At 38.3% G+C, this 19,870-nt stretch overlaps 1 protein-coding gene across 2 annotated transcripts in view; it reads left to right on the forward strand.

Moving 5' to 3' along the window:
* Positions 1 to 7,719: 7,719 nt before the first annotated feature.
* LOC117402586 (solute carrier family 35 member F3) overlaps positions 7,720 to 19,870 on the forward strand; it is a 57,150-nt gene continuing 44,999 nt past the window's right edge. Inside the window, exons 1-2 of one of the 2 annotated variants that reach the window (XM_034003895.3) lie at positions 7,720 to 7,913; positions 8,191 to 8,420. In XM_034003895.3, the coding sequence (XP_033859786.1) occupies positions 7,867 to 7,913; positions 8,191 to 8,420 (277 nt within the window). In that variant the 5' untranslated portion in view covers positions 7,720 to 7,866. Of the gene's footprint in view, positions 7,914 to 8,190; positions 8,446 to 19,870 lie in introns of those variants that run through there. The other variant, XM_034003899.3, reaches the window with a different exon arrangement.

Genomic DNA, 19,870 nt, shown 5'->3' on the forward strand with positions numbered 1-19,870 from the left:
CTATACCTGGAAACCTATCCGATTAGATTTGATTGCTACATAGTGTTACCCCAGGTACAGCCCTCTAGTGGTGAAACCTGAGGAGGCAGCTTATTTCACTTACTGTACCGCAATGAGTGGTCAGCCACATCTCTAGTCAGGAATTTTTATTTTTAAATTCAGACCATTCGTTTTCGAGCAAAAGATGGCAAAAAGCATAGAAGCCTGTCGGATGAAATGTCATTTAAAACACTGCTTTATAGGGTATATCAGCTTATTTCTGTATGGTTTCTCCTACTTCCCAAAATAAAAATACAATACACGTTAAAAATGGCATTGTATTTATAATTGGGCAGTGAAAAGGACAAGCTAGGTTGGAAAACAGTTTTAGTGTATGAATCAAAATAGGAAGTTATCTCTCTGTGTCAGTTCCTTTTCTGTCACATTTACACCAGCTTCTTTGCATTGGGTTCATTTCATTAAAACAACGAGTCTCTTTATATTCAGCAGTCATCTCAAAAACAATAAAAAGGAACAGTTTGATTGAAACAACAACAATATACACGTATAACTACTATTTTAATGATTTTAACAGTGACAGATCTTAATACTGCCGTCCTAATATTTCTAAACCTGATTCTTTTGGCCTCATTTCACTGTGTGTTTTTTTTTTTTTTGGATCAATACAGAGTTAAAGGTCCTCCACAGTGCTATGCTAACTTGCTATTATTCAGCACTTCCATTAGTGCTGGCACTAACGTTTTTGAGGCAACTTTAAGCACTGAAATAACTTCACTAATTAGAATCCAAAATTATAAATGACATATACATACATACATACATATATATATATATATATATATATATATATATAATATACAAAATTCTAAATGATTACAGATAAAAAAACATATATATATATATACACATACATATGATCACCCTGTTCATGTTAATTGAAGTTAGTTCAGCGAGACAGGAGTAAATAATGCATCCTCATCAATTATCACATCATTATGCCAGCATGGTGCAACAATTTGTGTACTAGAAAAATATTCAGGACAGAACACTGTAGAAAAATACTCTAGAATTCCCCGTTCATGAAACATTATTCTGCACCATTTGATTTCTAAATACATTAACAAAAAAAAAATCTATGGGTTGAATTTCAACACTTTTTTTTTTTATTATTTTATGGAGGCTTCTGTTATTCACTTTCTGACAAGGCCCCACAATCTCAAATGACAAATCAGACCAGTCATTACATGCGAGTGGTGTTGCTAGGTAACGCTGATGGAACAAGCTTTCCAAGCCTACGGAGGAATGACCAGGGAACATTAACAAGACAGGCAGCAAGAGAACAAGCTCTGGTGAGAAAGAGCTCAGAAGACTGATCACCTTTAACCTAACAAAAGGTTTGCAGTGGAGCCACTGGAGTATATTGAATGGTAATGGTACTGCTGGAAAGAGCACATGGTTACATTTTTTAAAACTGCTTTTTACATTTTGCTGAACTGCAGAGTCAAACTACAAAAAAAAAATGCCTGAAAAGGGAAGGTGCAGTTTACTAAGAAAGCAAGCTAATTCATATTCGTGGCTTGTTTTACCTATTAGGTAAAAGAAGGCAATATGGATTTGCTTGCTTACTTGCTGGATATTCCAGCAAAGGCGCATCCTGGTCAGAGCTGGTAGTTTGCTAGTTTTCAGGTGATCATACTGGTCCAAGACAGTGGAAGAGCTGTGCTAGCTGATTCAGATGGATTTACATCTCACACAAGAAGTGACATAACCCTGGCGAGTCAATACATGCTTGTTTATAGTGCTAAATGAATCTCATTTAGTAACACTTTACTTTAAGTGTCTCTAATTAATGTGTAATTACATGGTAGCTTCTTAGTAAATACATATGTACTTACACAATTACAATGCTATTATGCATAGTTGCAATTTACTTATGTGTAAATCTTTTTGCACGCTATATGCAAGTACACAATTGTATCAGAAAAGGGTGAGGGTTATATCGTACAAAAAGATTTACACAATAAGTACATTGTAACATTGTAATTATGTATAAGAACACATGCATTTACTAAATAACCACTAAGTAAATATACAGTTATTAGAGACACAGAGCGGTAGATTTGAGGATATGCGCAAAGTGATTTGTGGGTGCAAAACCCCACAATGCTGTCGTAAATCGTGTTTAGCAGTTGAAAGTCTGATTTTAGTGGAAGCTAAAAATGCGGCGTATGTAAAGAATGGTGTTCACCTGGCGTTCTGCACCCGCTATCAAATTTGCACCTTACCATCATTAATCCATTAAAATGATATTGAAATGCATTCAGATGAAGAAAAGAGCATGGAATTGGGCAGGATCTGGATACTAAGTGGGTGCAAACATTATAATGTGATGTAAGGATTTTGTCTTGCATTTAGGCAATTGCTGACCCTCCAAAAACTTTACACCTCTTCTTACAAGGTGCAAACCATTGTAGAAGCGAGTAACTAAGAGCTGTATAAAAGCACACTCCTTCAGAGACCTGTCATTGGCTTCAGGGTGGCTGCTGTGGTACACTTCCTGATGTGGCGACATTTGGCTCTTGATGAGGAGAGGCAGGAACACGTTCGGAGGAGAAGGGCAAGACGAAGAAGACCCTGCATATTCAATCTCAAGGTCACTTTGTTTGGGATGTTGGAGGATGCAGTGCTAAAGCGTTATCGTCTCACTCTGCAGATCATCCTAGACCTAATAGCTGAATTAAGGAATGAGCCAGACCCCCGCGTCAATTTAGGGGTCGCTATCCCTGCACATGTGAAAGTGCTGTGTTCTTTCAGACCACAGTTGGAATGTCTGGAGGGATAGCCCAATCCACCTTTTCCAGAGTGCTAGGCACATTTCTGGATGTCATGCTGAAAAGGGCAGGCCAGTGCATATCATTTCCTAAGGATACTAGCATAACTGATGTTGTCTGAGGCTTTTCCCCAAACAACTCCGCTTCATGCTGAGTGGCCTCAGCCCGCAAGGACTCTCTGTTCCTTCTCAGTAAACTGTTATTTTCTTTTTTGTGCACCAAGAGGACTTTGCTGCCCTTCCTCTGACATTTTTTTTTGGTTTGTATTTTCATGCTCCACGAAAGCCTCATTATCATAATTGCGGATCATTATTTGTGCGTGTTGAGTAATTTGCATTGCTCTTAAGCTTACATAGGGCGCAGTGCAAAATAATTGCCTGGTCGCAATGCAATTTGAATTTTGCATCCGCAGTTATTTGCACTGTGCCTATACTTACATCTACCCTTTAATGTAAAGTGTTACCTTTCATTTTTATATACATGCTTAAAATCTAGTAGTAAACCAGTACATTTTGTACATTTTCAGGGTGTGTGTGATTCGACTCTATACTTGTTAAATTGATGAAGCTACTGTCCATTGTTGACCCCAATATTTCTTTGGAATGCAAACCCCCTGGATATTACAAAACAAGCACATGCAGAGACGCAGCAATAAGCACAGCAATAACAAAGCAATTTCACCTTCACCGCAAACGGAAATGTACCTCCTACAGTCAGTCTAATTTAGAATCACACAGCTGTATTCTTCTGTGGAGCAGCTTGCTAAAAACCCAGATATTAATTAGAAAGTCAGCTTGACCTATTTAACAAATCAAACCGAATAAAGGCAAATTAAAGGACCTATCTACATGGTTCAATGTGCTCCATTCTCTTGCATGCACACATCATTTTAATAACGCTGTTTTACAGTATGAAGCTCACTCACGCCACATCATTAGCAGCAAACTGTGACTGCACAGGCATCACTGTGATGGTCCATTCATCAGGAATTCAAAATATGAATTTAAGTGTGAGCCTGCATTCTGAAAGCACAAAAGCATTTTTAAAACTGCAAATGAGGCATGACAGGCATACAGACAGCACATTACCAGATAAATCACTGAAGCAGTGCTTTTGACATAATGAAGTGAAGAGCAGAAGTGAGGTCTCTAGACCACATTCAAAGGTAATAAATCCCTATTGTAATTAGGACTTCCAAAGTAAATATGGAAGGTTTCTGTTTTTCTCTCAGGAATAAAAAGCACACTAAATAAGTTCATCCACTCTCCTCTCTGAATTCTGAGGTGCTAATGCCTAAAGAACTAAATGTCAGGAGAGGGGCCAGTGGTTTCCAAGAGTGTCTTGCGTGAATTAAACTTCAGTTAATCAGCTCTGCTCAATTTCTGAACTTATGCATTTGCTATGTTTTTATTTAAATTGTACTCCAGAATATACTAAATGAAGGTTTCCATTTCTGTACCTTAAATCACTGGCTCAGGTAATGACATATGTGACAAACTGAGAACAGAGGCAAAAAAGGTGAATTAAGGAAGGAGAATAAACCCTTCGCCTCTAGCATGGATTAAATGGGAGGACTCGAAGATCGAAAGAACCACTGCCATAAACATCCGGCTGAAAAAGGGTTTCACAAAGCATTTGGTAGGAGGTACTTTGTGAAAGAAAATAATGGTGACAGTTTCACCTATTTCTACATCTGATTCAGTATGGTACAAAAGTAAATTCGAGGAACAATGCAGTAACATTTCATGCTTTTTTTTAGGGTGGCGGGGTCAATGGTAGTTTTGTGTAACCAGCAAAATTAATTTCATACAATAGTTAAACTAGATCAACAAAATAAAACATAACATATAACGAATTACTGCACTCAGCTGCACAGCGAGTGAAAATAAATGATGAACGTGTTTTTACTAAGCTACTGCAGATTGCATACACACAAAATGAAACATTGGATGAGAGCGCGGTATTTATTTATTTGCTCTACTGTCGTGTGCAGACACATTTTAAAATGTTTTTTTTTTTGTTTACCATTAGGCAACATTTAGCCGAATCGATTGTTGTTCAACTTCCGTAAAACGCAGTGCAGTATAACATATAGGCCTACTTTAACTCAATGTAAGCTTTACGCTTTTGGTATGCCAAGCTTTAGCGTGTGGCATCCGCTGGCGAAACACTGTCCCTGAATATCAAAAAAGTGTCTTCCAACAGTCCGAAACTCGCTGTCTCTGTCTGTTTTAACCCGACTCATATCTTGAACATTGTTTCCATCAAAAAATGAAACACCTTTCTGCCGTTTTCTGACAGGTGGAATGGGTGCAATTTACATAAAGGTGGTGAAATAACTTTTCAGTATTTAAAATGAGAAGCCTATATGTTAATAATGCAAATGACAGCTTATAGGTAATTTCAGGATTTCATCAATGGACAGGCGGGACCGAAACGTAGTAAAAGGCGGAGAAAAACAAAACAGGCGTGAGTTTCAGGAGATACGGAGAAACAAGAGAAGATACATTTAATAGAACACAATAATAAAGCAAGTACATCAGGACAGAGGACAAAAAATAAAGTTAGAGAAGTCATTTCAATGTAGCCTAATTTTGTAAATGTACGTTCTGTATTAATTAAATTGTGTTTCGTGTACCTTGTTATGATATTTATTTGATGCCAAAATGAAAAATGTAGAAATAAATTAATACAAATGATTAGTATTAAATTTATTTGGGAAGAGTCGTTTAAACGTAGGAGAGTCAATCCCCAAGCAAGATAGTAAAGTTTTCATTTATTTATTTAATATAACATCGGCTAATTAATAAAAACAAGCCAGCAGCTTCAAAAAATACAGCAGTTTTGAGCTATACTTGGATATTAGCAATATAAAACAACAAGTACAAATATTACTTAAATACAAAAGAAAAGAACAAAACTCATAATAGCAAATCAAAACGTATTGCGGAGGGCGGGCGCGAACCCGGGACCTTTAGCGCCGACTCCGCTGTACAAAAGATCCGGCTCCTTTGCAAGGAACGTATATGTGGATCAGGTCTCGGTATGCGATTACGTCACTTAGCAGCCCTGCTGCTGCCTATCCCCGTGCACGCTACAGTATCAAACCAACGAAACCACTAATGTGCAAGGTGCAAACCTTGCCAGTATTTAACCATATATAGCGATCTCCTCAAAGCGCATACATACAACTAGTTTTACCTAAAAAAAACACAAGTAGTTTACTGTGTGAATTATCACCCGCCAACACAGTACATGTGTATTTAATTGCCAAACCCGTTGTAATTATATTGGTAACAATTGCATTCCAAGCCGAGTGCTTCCCAGAATATTACTTAAAAACCAGTCCCACTTTAGACAATACATCATAGACTAAAATCAGGGGCGTTTCTATACAATGAGGAACGGAAACTCAAATAAACAAACAAACAAACCTCTAATCTACTGAACGACAGGCTGTCCGGGATTACGATTTATACCAAGCCTGTGTGTCACTTTACAAGCAGCCGGCCACAAATGTAAACGTGTTTAGTTTTGAACAGTACATTTCACTCGTCACTGCCCTTAGGGATTTACTCCCAACAGCCAGCTACGGCTGTAGCTCAATAACCAAATCCTAGATATATCCAAATTGGTTTACTCACGCGCTCTCATAATTGTGAGAATACTTTGCCCGCTACTCGTAGATCTCACAAAGGCCGGTTTACACAATCGTACACTCGCAAAAATATAACAGCCGTCTGATTCTTTTGTGAAGAATGTTACACCACATTAGTGCTGGTGACATGACGCATGCAACACAGACACCGCCGCCCCGACAACCTCTCGTTCTCTCTGCATTCCGTTCCCCTGCGGCATAGGAACCCAGCCTTTAAAAAGATGCAGGTGACGAGAATCCACATGTTGGGAAAGGAAGGACATCAGGGAGGGCCGTCCTAAAACAAAAAAATAAATTACAAAAAAATAAACAAGCCTAGTGGCGACCCGTCACAAATGTTAACGCCTGAGTTCATAAAAATGATATGAATTACATACACTGTACTCTTATAGAATATAGTTCCTGCTGCCCCAAACATGTGTTTGTAAATTACATCAAAGCAAGTAATGTATAGGCCTACAGTATGAACCGCATACTGTGTTATGCAATATGGGTCATTTTGGTCATCTGGAAACCTAATAAATCCAGCCCAGCTGCAGTTAACGTTCATAATTTACAATCCATCTGAAATGATTAAAATATTGTTTGTGTCTGTTTTTAACAAAATAAAATGATGTTTTTCCTTGGAAACTGTGTTGTGTTTCTGAAAGATCCTCTAATCACATGCGTAATGAAACTGTTGTCATAAAAAGCACTATTCTCTGCGCCTCGGTGTCTTGTTTCGCCCCCTCCTTCCCTGCAGTGTGCTTTGTCTATGGAAGGTGGCTTAGCGTGCCACTTGTACTGCCTGCTGGCATTAGCTGTCATCAATCAATATTCATAGTTCGGCCAGCGTAGGGCGGCTATCGCGCTCCAATGGACAAGGCCATGGGCCAAAGTATATTACGTTTCATCATGGGCGATCTGTCAAATGCAATAAAGAATTGTTCATTTCAAATCTTTGTAGATATTTCCTTTCTGAAAGTCATGTTTCTCTTTATTTATTCATTCTTCTAAATGTCACTTTAATGCTGTTTCTACTGCAGTGATATGGTGTATATATCAGATTGTTATTCTTTATTGCATGTTGTTTGGCATTGATACACAAAATGTTTCTCTTTGTTGAAACGGAATGTGTAATGTGCCTGTCCACTTTCTGTCACAATAGCCTCAGAATCAGCAGAGGGATATATTGGGATATATTGTGCCTCCCAGTAGATGCTGCTGTGGTGAAAGCTATGTATTCTGACACACCATCAGTTGCCTTCTCTTGTCGGGAATGAGAGCGCTTACCCAGTTTCTTAGTGTAATGGATTACCCGTTTCTCCGTATACTTTGACACATTTTACTCGTTTACAAACCACCTTTAGTACATTTGTTTCTGGTATCTCGTTTTTTATGGGGATCAGAGAGTTTCGTAATAAAAGGAACCGTTCAACTTTCTTGTAAGTATTACTGTAATTACATTGAATTAGCAGCCTACTACTACTAGTACTGCGAAGGCAGAGTTTTGCAAACTAGCGCTGCTCGGTAACTGTATCCAAATACATGTTAATAATTGAAATAGAAACAGCATAGTATTATTTTAATTATGTTATTTGTAGTCTGTGCACTGATATGGTGCTGCACATTCATATCCTAGACAGTTACTAACACCCAGGGTGGGTTATGCTATGATAATGTTGGGAATCTGTTCGGTAACACTCTTGGTCTTGTTTTTAGAGGGATGCGGAGATCTCCTAATGTGAGCCCCAGAAGGCTGTCAGATATCAGCCCTCAGCTACGGCAGCTGAAATACCTGGATGTGGACGAATCGATCAAAGAGGATTTAAAATCTTCCAGGTCTGTGGAAGACATAAACAGCGCGTCCATCGGACTAACTTCCATCGAGGAGAGGATTTTAAGGATCACAGGGTACTATGGGTATCAGCCGTGGACTGCAATTTACACCAGTAAGCTCCGATTTCATTTGCTACAGTAGGTTTGTTTTGATACTAATTTTACAGGGAATGTCCAAAACAATCAATGCGCGCTGTTGCCTGGGTATAATAGACTAGGCTATTATTAACGTATCCTCAGCCCGGCTGGGTAATATAATACTTGCTTTACTGAACAAAGGCGGGCAGACTCTAATTAAATATGTATCTGGTTCACTGTTTCTTTCTACCAGAAATTACTTGAGCCGTTAGGTTACCAATGACGCATCAAAACGATGATAAAATTTAAGAGATATTCCCTATGGCTGTATAGATTAGAGTCACAAATCAAGCGAATGTGTGCAGTATTGGCGCTGTAGAGTGGGAAGAGCGTGTGTCTATTGATTTATTGCATATGTATATTGATTATAAAAGGTTAGTAAACCATTGGACTATTGACATTCAGAAGTGCGATTATGCTGCTGTGCATAAGTCTTTCGCTGCAGAGCAGTGAAACCTGACAGGCGGAAACACCAACAATGCTTTCAATAGGTTTCTAAGACAGTAGAATTCAGCATTTTCACAGGGACAAATATAATCTGTTGATAAATGGCAGCTATCAAATAAATCCACGCAGTAAACTGCCAGCTGTATTTATTACCAACCTGTGTACAGTACGTGTTTGCGTAAAGTTTCATAATATTTAAATAGATTTTGAAATATTTTTAATTGCAGTGAGAAAAAGAGCTCTTTGGAGTTTCAGGGATATGTCTTCTTCACTCTCATGTGCGCGTGTGCAATGCACTGATCAAGGCAGGAGGCACAACGTTTATCTGCTTGACTTTTCTTGTAGGCTTAAAGTTTTGAGTGGAAGTTTTGCCTTGTTCAAGTGTTTCATACTTGTCATTCTGTTATTTTATGTGTTTTGTCAAAAGTCACATAAATACATATGCCTTCCAAGACAAGACTGTAAAAAGTCAGATTAGATGTTTATCTCTTCATGGTGTACTTTTTTGGGGGGAAGATTTTATATGTTATTACAGTGTGACTTGAGACCTATATGTTAATTAAGGGAAGCTTCTAACATTTCCTTGACAGTCTCGCTCAACATGCCTTTTCAGACCACCCTTGAGGTCACCCAGGTCACCTGCAGCACAGAGCATAGTGGGGCCCCCAGTACCTGTGGAGCAGGACCAAATAGCTGTGAACCGAAAAGCTGTGGGGGAACCTTTATAAGTGCAACTTGAATCAATGCATATGCGATGGGAAGAAAACATGATTAATGAAATCACTGCTTAATTGAACCACATCATTACTGTAATCAAAATATCCTTTGTCTGTCTGTTGCAAGTCAGTTTCCTTAACAGTAGGCTGAGGTTTAATAGTACAGGCAGTCGTTTTGCAGGGGGTTTCAGCAGTAATAACTCAGCACTTGAAATCTATATTAACCTGATTGCCCTTATTAGCCCTACAGTACTGGCAGTGGTAGGCTATGGAAGGGGTTCCTATTTCTTTGTCCAAACTCTTTCAGTTGGTTTCACAGATCCTGATTAGCACTAATCTTAGACCACCTTATCTAAAGTACCATTGGATAGTCCAAGGTTAGTGCTAACTGGGATCTGTGAAAGCAGCTTGTTATGTCTCTTAGTGGAGCTTGTATCTATGTTCCTACTGCTAATATAATACTAAACACAGGAGAGCAAAGGTTAAACACACTTGAACCTCTTTGATTGCTCAAACATCTGCAAAAAGCTTTTCTTAAGGTTTGTACTGTTACTCAAAATCTGTTTTTTTTCTGTTATATTGTTCATACTGATTCTGTGCCAAAAACCTCACTGCCACAAACAGAGTGTCATGCCTGCACTTTGAGCTGGTCAGCAAAGCATGGAATCAAAACTTTGGGCTCATTTGCAATCCCCTTGGGTGCAAGAACAAAGCAGGTTTTATCCATATGAACTGTTGGGATCTGTTTCTACTAGTAAAGTTAACAAGGTCCCAAAAGCTTCTTCAATTTCTCTCCCTAAAAATGCAGCGATCGTCAGTTCTCTTGTTATCATGCATATTTTTATACAGTGCGAGGAAAACAGGTGCTTTGCAATACAAATGAAAATACAATTTCTTACTGAAAATGTTTCAATCAGAATCCTTAACTAAGATTGTGTTGATTTAATCTTCTATGTAATTGTCTACATTAATTCAACGTTAACCACGTTATTTTCTTGTTCATTATTCCAAGGGGGGTCTTTGGGTATTCCAGTCTGTTTTTATTGACCTGTTCTGGATCCAAGACAAACACATTTCTGTTGTTGGATTGTGGTAATAGGCAAATCTGGTTAGGGATTTTAAATGATTAAACTTTGGCTTTGAAAAGGCACACCACTGGAAAGGATTACCTTCAGGGCTTTCATTGGAACCCGTTCACCTCATGCCCAAAATAATAATATGGGTTTGACATAAAAACCCAAACAAGAAATTAAATAAATAAATGAAAGACTTTAATAATGCAGTTGTATTGCATTAGCATTCAACAGCATATCATAGTGATTGGATGAACTAAACTGTACAATTACCACAGTCCTCTGTAGTTTAGTTTAGTTTAGTTTTCTAAGCCCAATATTTGATCCGAACACAGACTGAAGTTGTCAAGCTATTTCAGGTGAAGAGACTTTACAGCAAAGCATTTTGTGGTGAAACTCACTTGCCTCTGTATCACTCTGTGAACCAAATAAATACTCTTGTTCATACTTGAAGGAGTAAATTAATCTTCGCTTAACATGTTTCTTGTGATAATATTTTACTGGAAACACTGAGAGAGGATATTTTAAGGGCATAGTTGCTTCAAATCCATGAATCTTTTTTTTACATCCCTGTGGCAAAGTGGTTTGCAGTGTGCAGGTGCAGGTGACCAATAAACAGACCGACAGTTATAATCCAGGTGCAATGTTGTTTAATGGTTTGTAATCCATTTGCCTGATGGCATAACAGTAAATAATAAACAATGTTAACAGGCAATACAGCGGCATGTATTGCTGTGTTTAAATCCATGGTTGGTTCCCAAATAATAAACAGTCTCGTTCTTATTCACCCACACGTAACAAACACAAGTCCACAGGCGTGCTTGAGTGCTCGTAGTGAATATACAGTCCTGAGTGAAACAAAGTGCTGTGATGTTGATCCAGGTTGGTGCTGGCCTTTGGCGACAGCTCCGGATCGTGTTAGCCGTCTAAACAATAACAATCAATATTTTTAAACACTCACGCTATATTTCACAAAAAGAAAACACAGGTCCTTCTGGGTTGTTTCTTAACCAAAATGAAGGAACAGATTATGTTGCTTCGACCCCTATTTGTACAGTAACACATGACCCCTTGGTAAACAATTGCAGCCGCACTTCCAATCCACGGCTGCCACATCGTTTCCATTCCGGGTCGATGAGTTAGTGCACAGAAGCTCCGCCCCCTTTCTTGATGACCGACTTCCTTTTAACCCTGGGAATGAATTGTCAGGCCAACCAGTCCAGGGTACTCTGTTCCCGTTACTTAGCACCCTCACAGGCTGGGAGGGAAATTTACCACTAAGAATCATTCTATTTCTATCACAATCCCCTTGCTATTTTTCTATAAATCTGCCCTTATTTAAATGTTATTTGACACTAATGATGCTAATGGGACACTACACCTTTAATACCTCCTCCCCCTCCACTCTCCACGCACTCTCACCCACACATCCCTGGTAATGCAGTCAGCACCATATGCTGCTAATATGAAAGTGAAAACAATTTTTTTCACAGACACCCTTTAAGGAAAAATAATGAAATATGAAGAAAAAAATTTGCCTCAAGCCAAAGCTTTCTGTTTTAGAGTAGCTCCCCATTAGAGATTTCTCGTTCTAGTATAAGTTTTTTTTCTGTATTTATTTTGCATCTAACATGACTTGTATTCCTTACTCTCCCCGTGTGGTCTTAGATTTCAATGTATTTTCCCCTTTTTTTGGCCATTATTTAGTTTCACTTTAGTTTTCTTTTTTTTAAACCTGGATAATGTATTGAGATCAAAGACTATTTACGGTAGGGTGTCCTGGCAAGACAATGACTATGTGCACCTCAGTTGTATGCAATCAAACGAGCATAGTAAAATATACACCCAAGCATCATTGTTACAAGCTAGTAATCATCACAGGCAGTCAAAATAAATGTGAATACTGTACAGAAATGTCTTGAAATGAGGTTGTAATGACAACATCATCCACAGAAAAAAAAAACAACCGAAGAGCATTTTAGAATGCCGCCTGGTTGGGGCTCCCAAGTGGCGCGTCCGATAAAGGCATTCCGCCTGGAATCCAAGCTATGCCACTGCCGACTGTGGACTTCCCAGGGGGCGGCGCACAATTGGCCAAGCGCTGCCCGGGCAAGGTAGGGGTTAGGTCGGCTAGGGAGTCCTTGGCTCACCGCACACCAGCGACTCCTGTGGCTGGCCGGATGCCTGCGGGCTGGCCTGTATACAGTTCAGAACTGCGTGGTCCTCCAACACTGTAAGTTCTGGATATGGCTGCAGAGTGAAAAAAAAAAGCGGGCGGCTGACAGCGCTCGTTTTGGAGGACACGAGTGCTCGTCTTCGTCTCTCCCGAGTTAGTTCAGTGGTTGCAGCGGTGAGCCAGGTTGAAATAATAATTGGACATTCCAAATTGGGAGAAAATTGGAAAATGAATAAAAATAATTGTTAAAAAAAAAAAAAAAAGAATGCCAACTGGTTCAAAGGAGGTTTGTCCCATGGCTGACTTCCTAATCTTGAGAATCCTCTAAGCAACAGCGCTATTCACATTGAGACCAAGCTTGACCTCAGTGCAACAAGATACCGAGGAAGTTCTGCATTGATTTACACTTTCACACGAAGGTCAGAAAATAGAAAACCCAGTTACTCAGACCGTTATAAATTACCATGAAGGTCACAGAGATGGGCTCTGTAAGGTCAGTCAATAACATTCCTCACATAGATAGGGACAAGTTTTGAGATTCTAGAAATGGAAGGTTATGACAGGAATGATTTCATTAGTTTAAGGCAGCTGAGGTATTATGCCCCCGGAGCATCATTCATTCACATGAATGTGGGGGGCTCAAACGTCACGCCGAGGGATATATTTTCAAAGTGTTGTAGTCAGTCTTCAGTTAAATTCTATTTTTTTTAAAAGGTGCAAAACATGGTTCATTTTACAAAATAGAATGAAACAACACAAGCACTCTCAAGTTGTTTGTTTCTCTGTTTTGGAACATTAACACAGATTTAAAAAAAACTAGACTAAACCCTAGAGAACATATTCCCCATAGCCAACTCTGAAGGTAAACTTTCCTGATTTGAAAGAGTGCTAAATCCACCTTCAAGAAACAAATGACCTTCAACACAAAAAAGGGGGGCAATTAATGCACAAATACCCACTTTTTGAATGATATGCAACATGTAACCTTTATTATAAAGTGATTAGTCTTTAATTAGCGCCTATTTTTTTAAAAGAGAAAAATTATACATTACTGTTACAAGAAGAGAAAGTAATTTCTTGAGGGTGCTTACAAGACCTTAAATTATATTACTTAGTTGTTCCAGATTTCTAAATAGGAGATAATTAAAGAATGGAATAAACACTTGGAGAATTTCACACAGCTAAGGGCCCCATTAGGCCTATTAAGCAGGCAAGCCTGCCACCAAGGGGGTGAGTGATATGACAGGGATGACCTGATCCCTCCACAGCTGCCGGCATTACCCCCTTCACTTCTTTTACCGGATGTCATTTTGGAATCTGTCTTGCACCGAGTCAAATCCAGTGACAGTACAACTGGGGGGATTGCATTGCTGCAGATTATATTGTGCTCCTAAGCAGACGTAGAGCCTGACATAAGAAAGTCCATGAATTCAGTTTCCATACGTTTCTTTTCCATGCTGGTTATATAAACAGAGTGCTCTTTGGACGAGGATGAAATGAAGATGGCTGTTAAAAATCAACCCGACCCCCCCTTCAGAAGTTCTTTGGTTATTTGACCATCCTCATCTCTGGAATAACCACACCATGAACCTTCTTGGATTGTCCTCTGTGTAGCCTCATCGGAGGAACTACTTTGTGTTGTGCAATGCGATTCAAATATCAGTTTTAGGTAAGAATATAGAGAGGGAAAATGCTTAGCATGTAGCTTAAAGTAAATGTATTAAAAAATATGTTTACGTGGTATAAAAATTGGAGGCAATTAAAAAAAAACAAAAAAAAAAACAATGTGAAGAAGTCTCACCTGAATACAGTCAAAAAAAGATTTCTGGTTCAAGTAAGGCCTCCCTTTTTTTCATATACACATCAATTGGCAATAGAGTATCACTGTAATTTCCTCACTCTGCCAAGTGAGAGCCAGCCCACATCAGAATACATGTCACATTGATGCTTTTCAAAAGAACAGTTTAGTATTAACTCAATTAGTGAAGCATAAAATCCCAATAGGATCAGACAGGGAGTGCAGAAATATATATATATATATATATATATATATATATATATATATATATATATATATATATATAGTCATATGTGATTAGATACGTATACAGAAGATTAATGTATGTATTGAAAACACAAATGAACGTTCCAATCATGTTCCTAATTGTATAATTGAACCAATTAAATCTACAGCCTGAAGCTGTTTATTATGTAATTTAACTTGTAAACCTGGTGTAGAAGGGCCCACTATGAGAGGAGTTGCCCATCCTTGTCCTACAGTATCGGCTGTGGCTCTTCTGATGAATGTCTGTTTATATATTGTTCTACTGGCAGGTTATAAAGGTCACCTGTCTATTAAAACTTTTAGACAGTCCTCATGAGTGCTAACCAGTTCGGGTCTCTTCTGTTGGAGATATGTTGCTTATTTGCTTGTTTTATATTTAAATTTGAAATATGCTGATGGGAGAAATTGAAGTTTTTTCCTAACTTCTGTTTCAAAGTCACTTATTCTTGTGTTGACAGTTTCACTCCAATGGTCTAGCTGCAATCAGATCATGTGACTTACCACACAGAAAGTGATTAAATACCAGTTAGAATCAGTTCCATTACTTCTTGGTACTTACAAAGAATAGGGTTCCCATATGAATCCATGTGCACTAGGACAGTTTAGGACAGTTCAGGCTTTTCAACTCATACCCCAGTGCATTCTGGTATATGTTGTCCTGCTGTGTAAGAAAAAACCAGGAACCCTGCCATTTGATACCTCTTGAAGCAATAGTTGTCCTCTAAAACAGTGGTTTTCAACCCCGATCCTCGGGGACCCCTACGTCTTCTGGTTTTCATTCCAACTGAGCTTTCAGTTATTTAACTAAACCCTTAATTGAACTAATAATTAGCTTAATTATGCCTTTTTAATTACTTTCAGCTTTTAAATAGTTGGAGATTTCAACTTAACTATAAATGTAATAAATAACTTGAAATCTGCAACTTTTTAGAAGTTGAGAACAATTAAAAAGGCTTAATTATGCTTATCATTCATTCAGTTAAGGGTTTAGTTAAGTAATTGAGAACTCAGTTGGAATGAAAACCAGAAGACACAGGGGTCCCGAGGACCAGGGTTGAAAACCACTGCTCTAAAACATATGTGTTTGATACATACAGTACAGCTGGGGTGTCCAATCCCGGTCCTGGAGAGCTACAGGGTCTTCTGGTTTACATTTCAACCGAGCTCTCGGTTATTTAATTAAACCAGTTATTGGCTTAATTATTCAAGATTAACAGGTGTTCCAGATCTTTAGCCAGTGGTGATGTAAAGAGACCTAGAACACCTGCAGGACTGGGGCTCTCCAGGACCAGGGTTGGAGACCCCTGCAGTACACACACTAATAAGAGGTGACGGTGGTCCACTATGAAAGGCTCTATATAACATAAAGATTGATTGATTGATTGATAACAGCTGTATCCCTTTCAATGGCAATTCAAGTACATTTTCTTTTGTGTACTATTTGTTTTCAAACAGCTGAGTTCCAGGCCAGTAAGCCTGATGAACTATTAATAATAATGAGCTATTGTGGCTCTAGCAATATTAATGTCACCGCAGGCTGCCACTGCACTAAATGCTTTGTAAATGTCTCGAGTTTAGTGTTTAAATGGAACCATTCAACTTTGTAATATATAAAACTTAGAATTCTAAACTACCGGTACATCATACGAAGTGGAATAAGGGACGACACCAGTTTATAAGAGTAAATATTTTTTTTATGTACAGTAAAATATTGTATGGTATCTTTTATATTTTATTTTATTTACTTTCATGCTCCAAAAGAAAAGGAAAATAAAAAGTAATTTTATTAGTTAAGCTTTCTTGTGATAAGAGTTTATATGTTTTTGTAAAGTTGCTGCTGCCACTGTTATTTCAAAAGCTAATGTCTAAACCATTTCATATGCCCGCTTTTTTATATTTTCAGTGTCCTAACCCTGAAAAGGATTTTAAGAACTTGGTTCTAAAGACCTTATGCATTGTGATATTGGCTTCATACTTGGTAAACAGTTTTGTTCAGCGATTGTCTAGGTCAAGTTTGACCGCTGGCATTGTACACGAAAAATGAACCCCTTCTTGTGAAGGCCACAGTGTCAAAGTGTCATATCACAAAACCGTTTGAGTTAGACTTCACGTTTTTAGATTTTTTTTCTTTTAGACTGCCTGCAAAAGGTGCCCCAGGCCAGCCTTGTTGCATTACACTTGGTTACCATGTCAAAGGATAGACATTTTTGCCAGCATCTTCTTCTTTTTTCTTTCTTGTATGTGATAACTCATAACCAAGTTGATGTAATAAAATGCAAGTGAGTATAGGGTTTGGTGTCTAGATGTTTATTGATTTTAGGGGCAATTGCCTTACAGAAAAGGATAATCTGCTAAGAAATAATAATAATAATAATAATAATAATAAAATAATCACGAAATGAATTATAAATCTTACAAATACACTGGCACACGTGGTACCCTACCACTCCCCTCCTGGGGTGTTTCTTGTAACTAGAAAGGAAAGTGCTTCCCAGACAATAAGAAGCACAGAGGAAAGGGTAGACAGACAGTTTTCTAGTTGTGGGGTTTTTGTGAGTTGATTCAATGTTTGATTCCCGTCTCCAGAGCTGAATGTCAACTGCATTTAACCACAAAAACTGAGCTATTATCCCATTCAAACTGTTTTGTTAACAGAGCATATTCAAGAATACTTTTCTTAAAAACTATGTTCACCAGCATTACAACATTGACTGATGTCTTAGCTGTCTTTTCTTGAATGTTCTTTTAATGTAATTTCCTTGCTTCAAAGGTTTGAAGAAGGAGAGGCATTCATTTATAATATATAATTTAGTGCTAATCAATCTGATTTATGAGATCATTCTTCTTGAGCTTACTGCAGTAGAAACTTTTCATTAATGAGAAAACTATTTTGGGCAGTGTGACGCTTCTGTGTTCAAGTCACAAAAATCAACAACAGAAGAGCATATTCAGGATTTTGGTCTCCTGTTAGTGATCTATAATTGTCATAGCTTTGGCAGTGCATACATAAGGACCATACACAGCACTGCACCAATACAGCATTGCCTTGTTTGCATAACGGGTGAAGGACTTGCCAAGAAAATATACTTTAGATATTGTCAAGATGCAGTTTAGAATCTGATTCTGATAATACTACCTGAAATACTGCTTCATGAAATCTACCTCACAAATGGTATTGGCAGTGTGGCACATATTGCTTTGGGCTTGTAAAAGGTGGATTCATAATTATGTATCCTACTGGAATTAATTCACAATGGTAAGTGTTGCTGGGGTGGGTTCCAAACCCATCCCGGCCAAAACCACACACAATATTTACAGTTTCATTTTACACATTTACGTGCTCTGCTCTGCCACAATTGACTATCTGAGAGTATATAGCTTGCACATTATATGGTGGTAAGCCAGTGTAGTCTTGAGTTAAACAGCACATTAGAGTTTTAATAATGAGGGAACGTGATGGCTTCCAGTGGCTGTAGCCACATAGGTCTGGATACTGGAGTGTCACATACTGTACGGTCTTATCAATAACTTATCAATGCAGACCAGTACATTGATCACCACTCACAACCATGCCATTGTCACTGCTGTCAAAATTGTAACAACTGTAATGACGGCTTTTATGTAAATGATGCTGGATTTTGCTGGCAGAACATTTGTATTTTTATACTGTATGAAAGAACAAAACAAACTGGCGGGAATGAAAATGGTAATGTTTGAGATTACTGGGTGCTTGGAGGGAACAGAATTATTTCTTTGTAGATTTTGGAGTCCCTGGGCATTAAGTAGGTTTTATTTAGAAACACGCTGACTGAATGAAAAAAATACCCTACTGTGCCACAATGAAATCAGTCTTTTGATGTATCTTGTAGGTAACTGTAATAGCAGGGAATTGAACCAACCTTCTCCTCGTATTTCCCATTAGAGAGAAAGATTGAGGTACACACAGTGCGGAATGAAAGGTGACATACTGCGTGGGTGCATTAGAAATGGATGTTGTTTTGTTGACAAGGAAATACACACAGTCTGAAGCCTGAAGGCTAGAAAAAGATAACAAAAAGATTGATGTAGGAGAGGCACGAGAAAGTAAATGAAAAAGGGACATCAGGCAGGTCATTGTGGATACAGCTTCAGGTTTATCCAGAACTGAAACTGAGATCCAGCCATTCACTTAGCTCAACAACACACACAGCAATAACATTGTGTTATAAGATAACAATGTTTTGTATTTTAAGTAAAGCTGTGTGCACTTTGTTTAGGCATTCCCTTGTGAATTCCCTGGATTTTTAATGTATGCTTATGCATTCACCCTTGTTGCCAGATGCACACCCTGACACTCAAAATGTATTCCATCAACCCCTTTGTCTTTTTAAAATATGATTAATGCTAGCGCAGAATGTTATGCACGCTGTTTTCTGTTTGTGTTCTTCTTCCTTCAGAATTTGAATGTGATATTGTAGCTTTCAGGGCTCAACATTCAGGTAATTTAATGTTGGTGATTCCGAGGTGATTCACTGGTATGATTCAGCTCATATGTTTTCTGTTTTGTTTAATTGCTGACTCTGTATGTCTGGACAGTGGTGTAGTGCTATATTTAGAAGTGAGGGGTTGCTATTATCAGAATCAGCTCGTCTCACTGTCCTATTGCAGCCGCGAATGAGACTGAGGTTTTGAAACAGAAGTGCATCCATTTCCAAAAAAAAAAAGTTGTGTAAGGCCACACACAGGTGTACCTTTTATTTGTTTGTTACAATTGAGTTTTATTTTTTAAATAAATGTTTAGCTTATTTTATCTACATGATTTCTTACATGTGGGTCTAAAAATAAGAATGGGTCACAAATGGAGATTAGATAAAGGGGCATGCGGAACAGAAAATAGGAGGCACTTTTTTACACAGAGAATTGTGAGGGTCTGGAACCAACTCCCCAGTAATGTTGTTGAAGCTGACAC

This window comes from Acipenser ruthenus, chromosome 5, assembly GCF_902713425.1.
Source record: "Acipenser ruthenus chromosome 5, fAciRut3.2 maternal haplotype, whole genome shotgun sequence".
NCBI classification, from domain to species: domain Eukaryota; kingdom Metazoa; phylum Chordata; class Actinopteri; order Acipenseriformes; family Acipenseridae; genus Acipenser; species Acipenser ruthenus.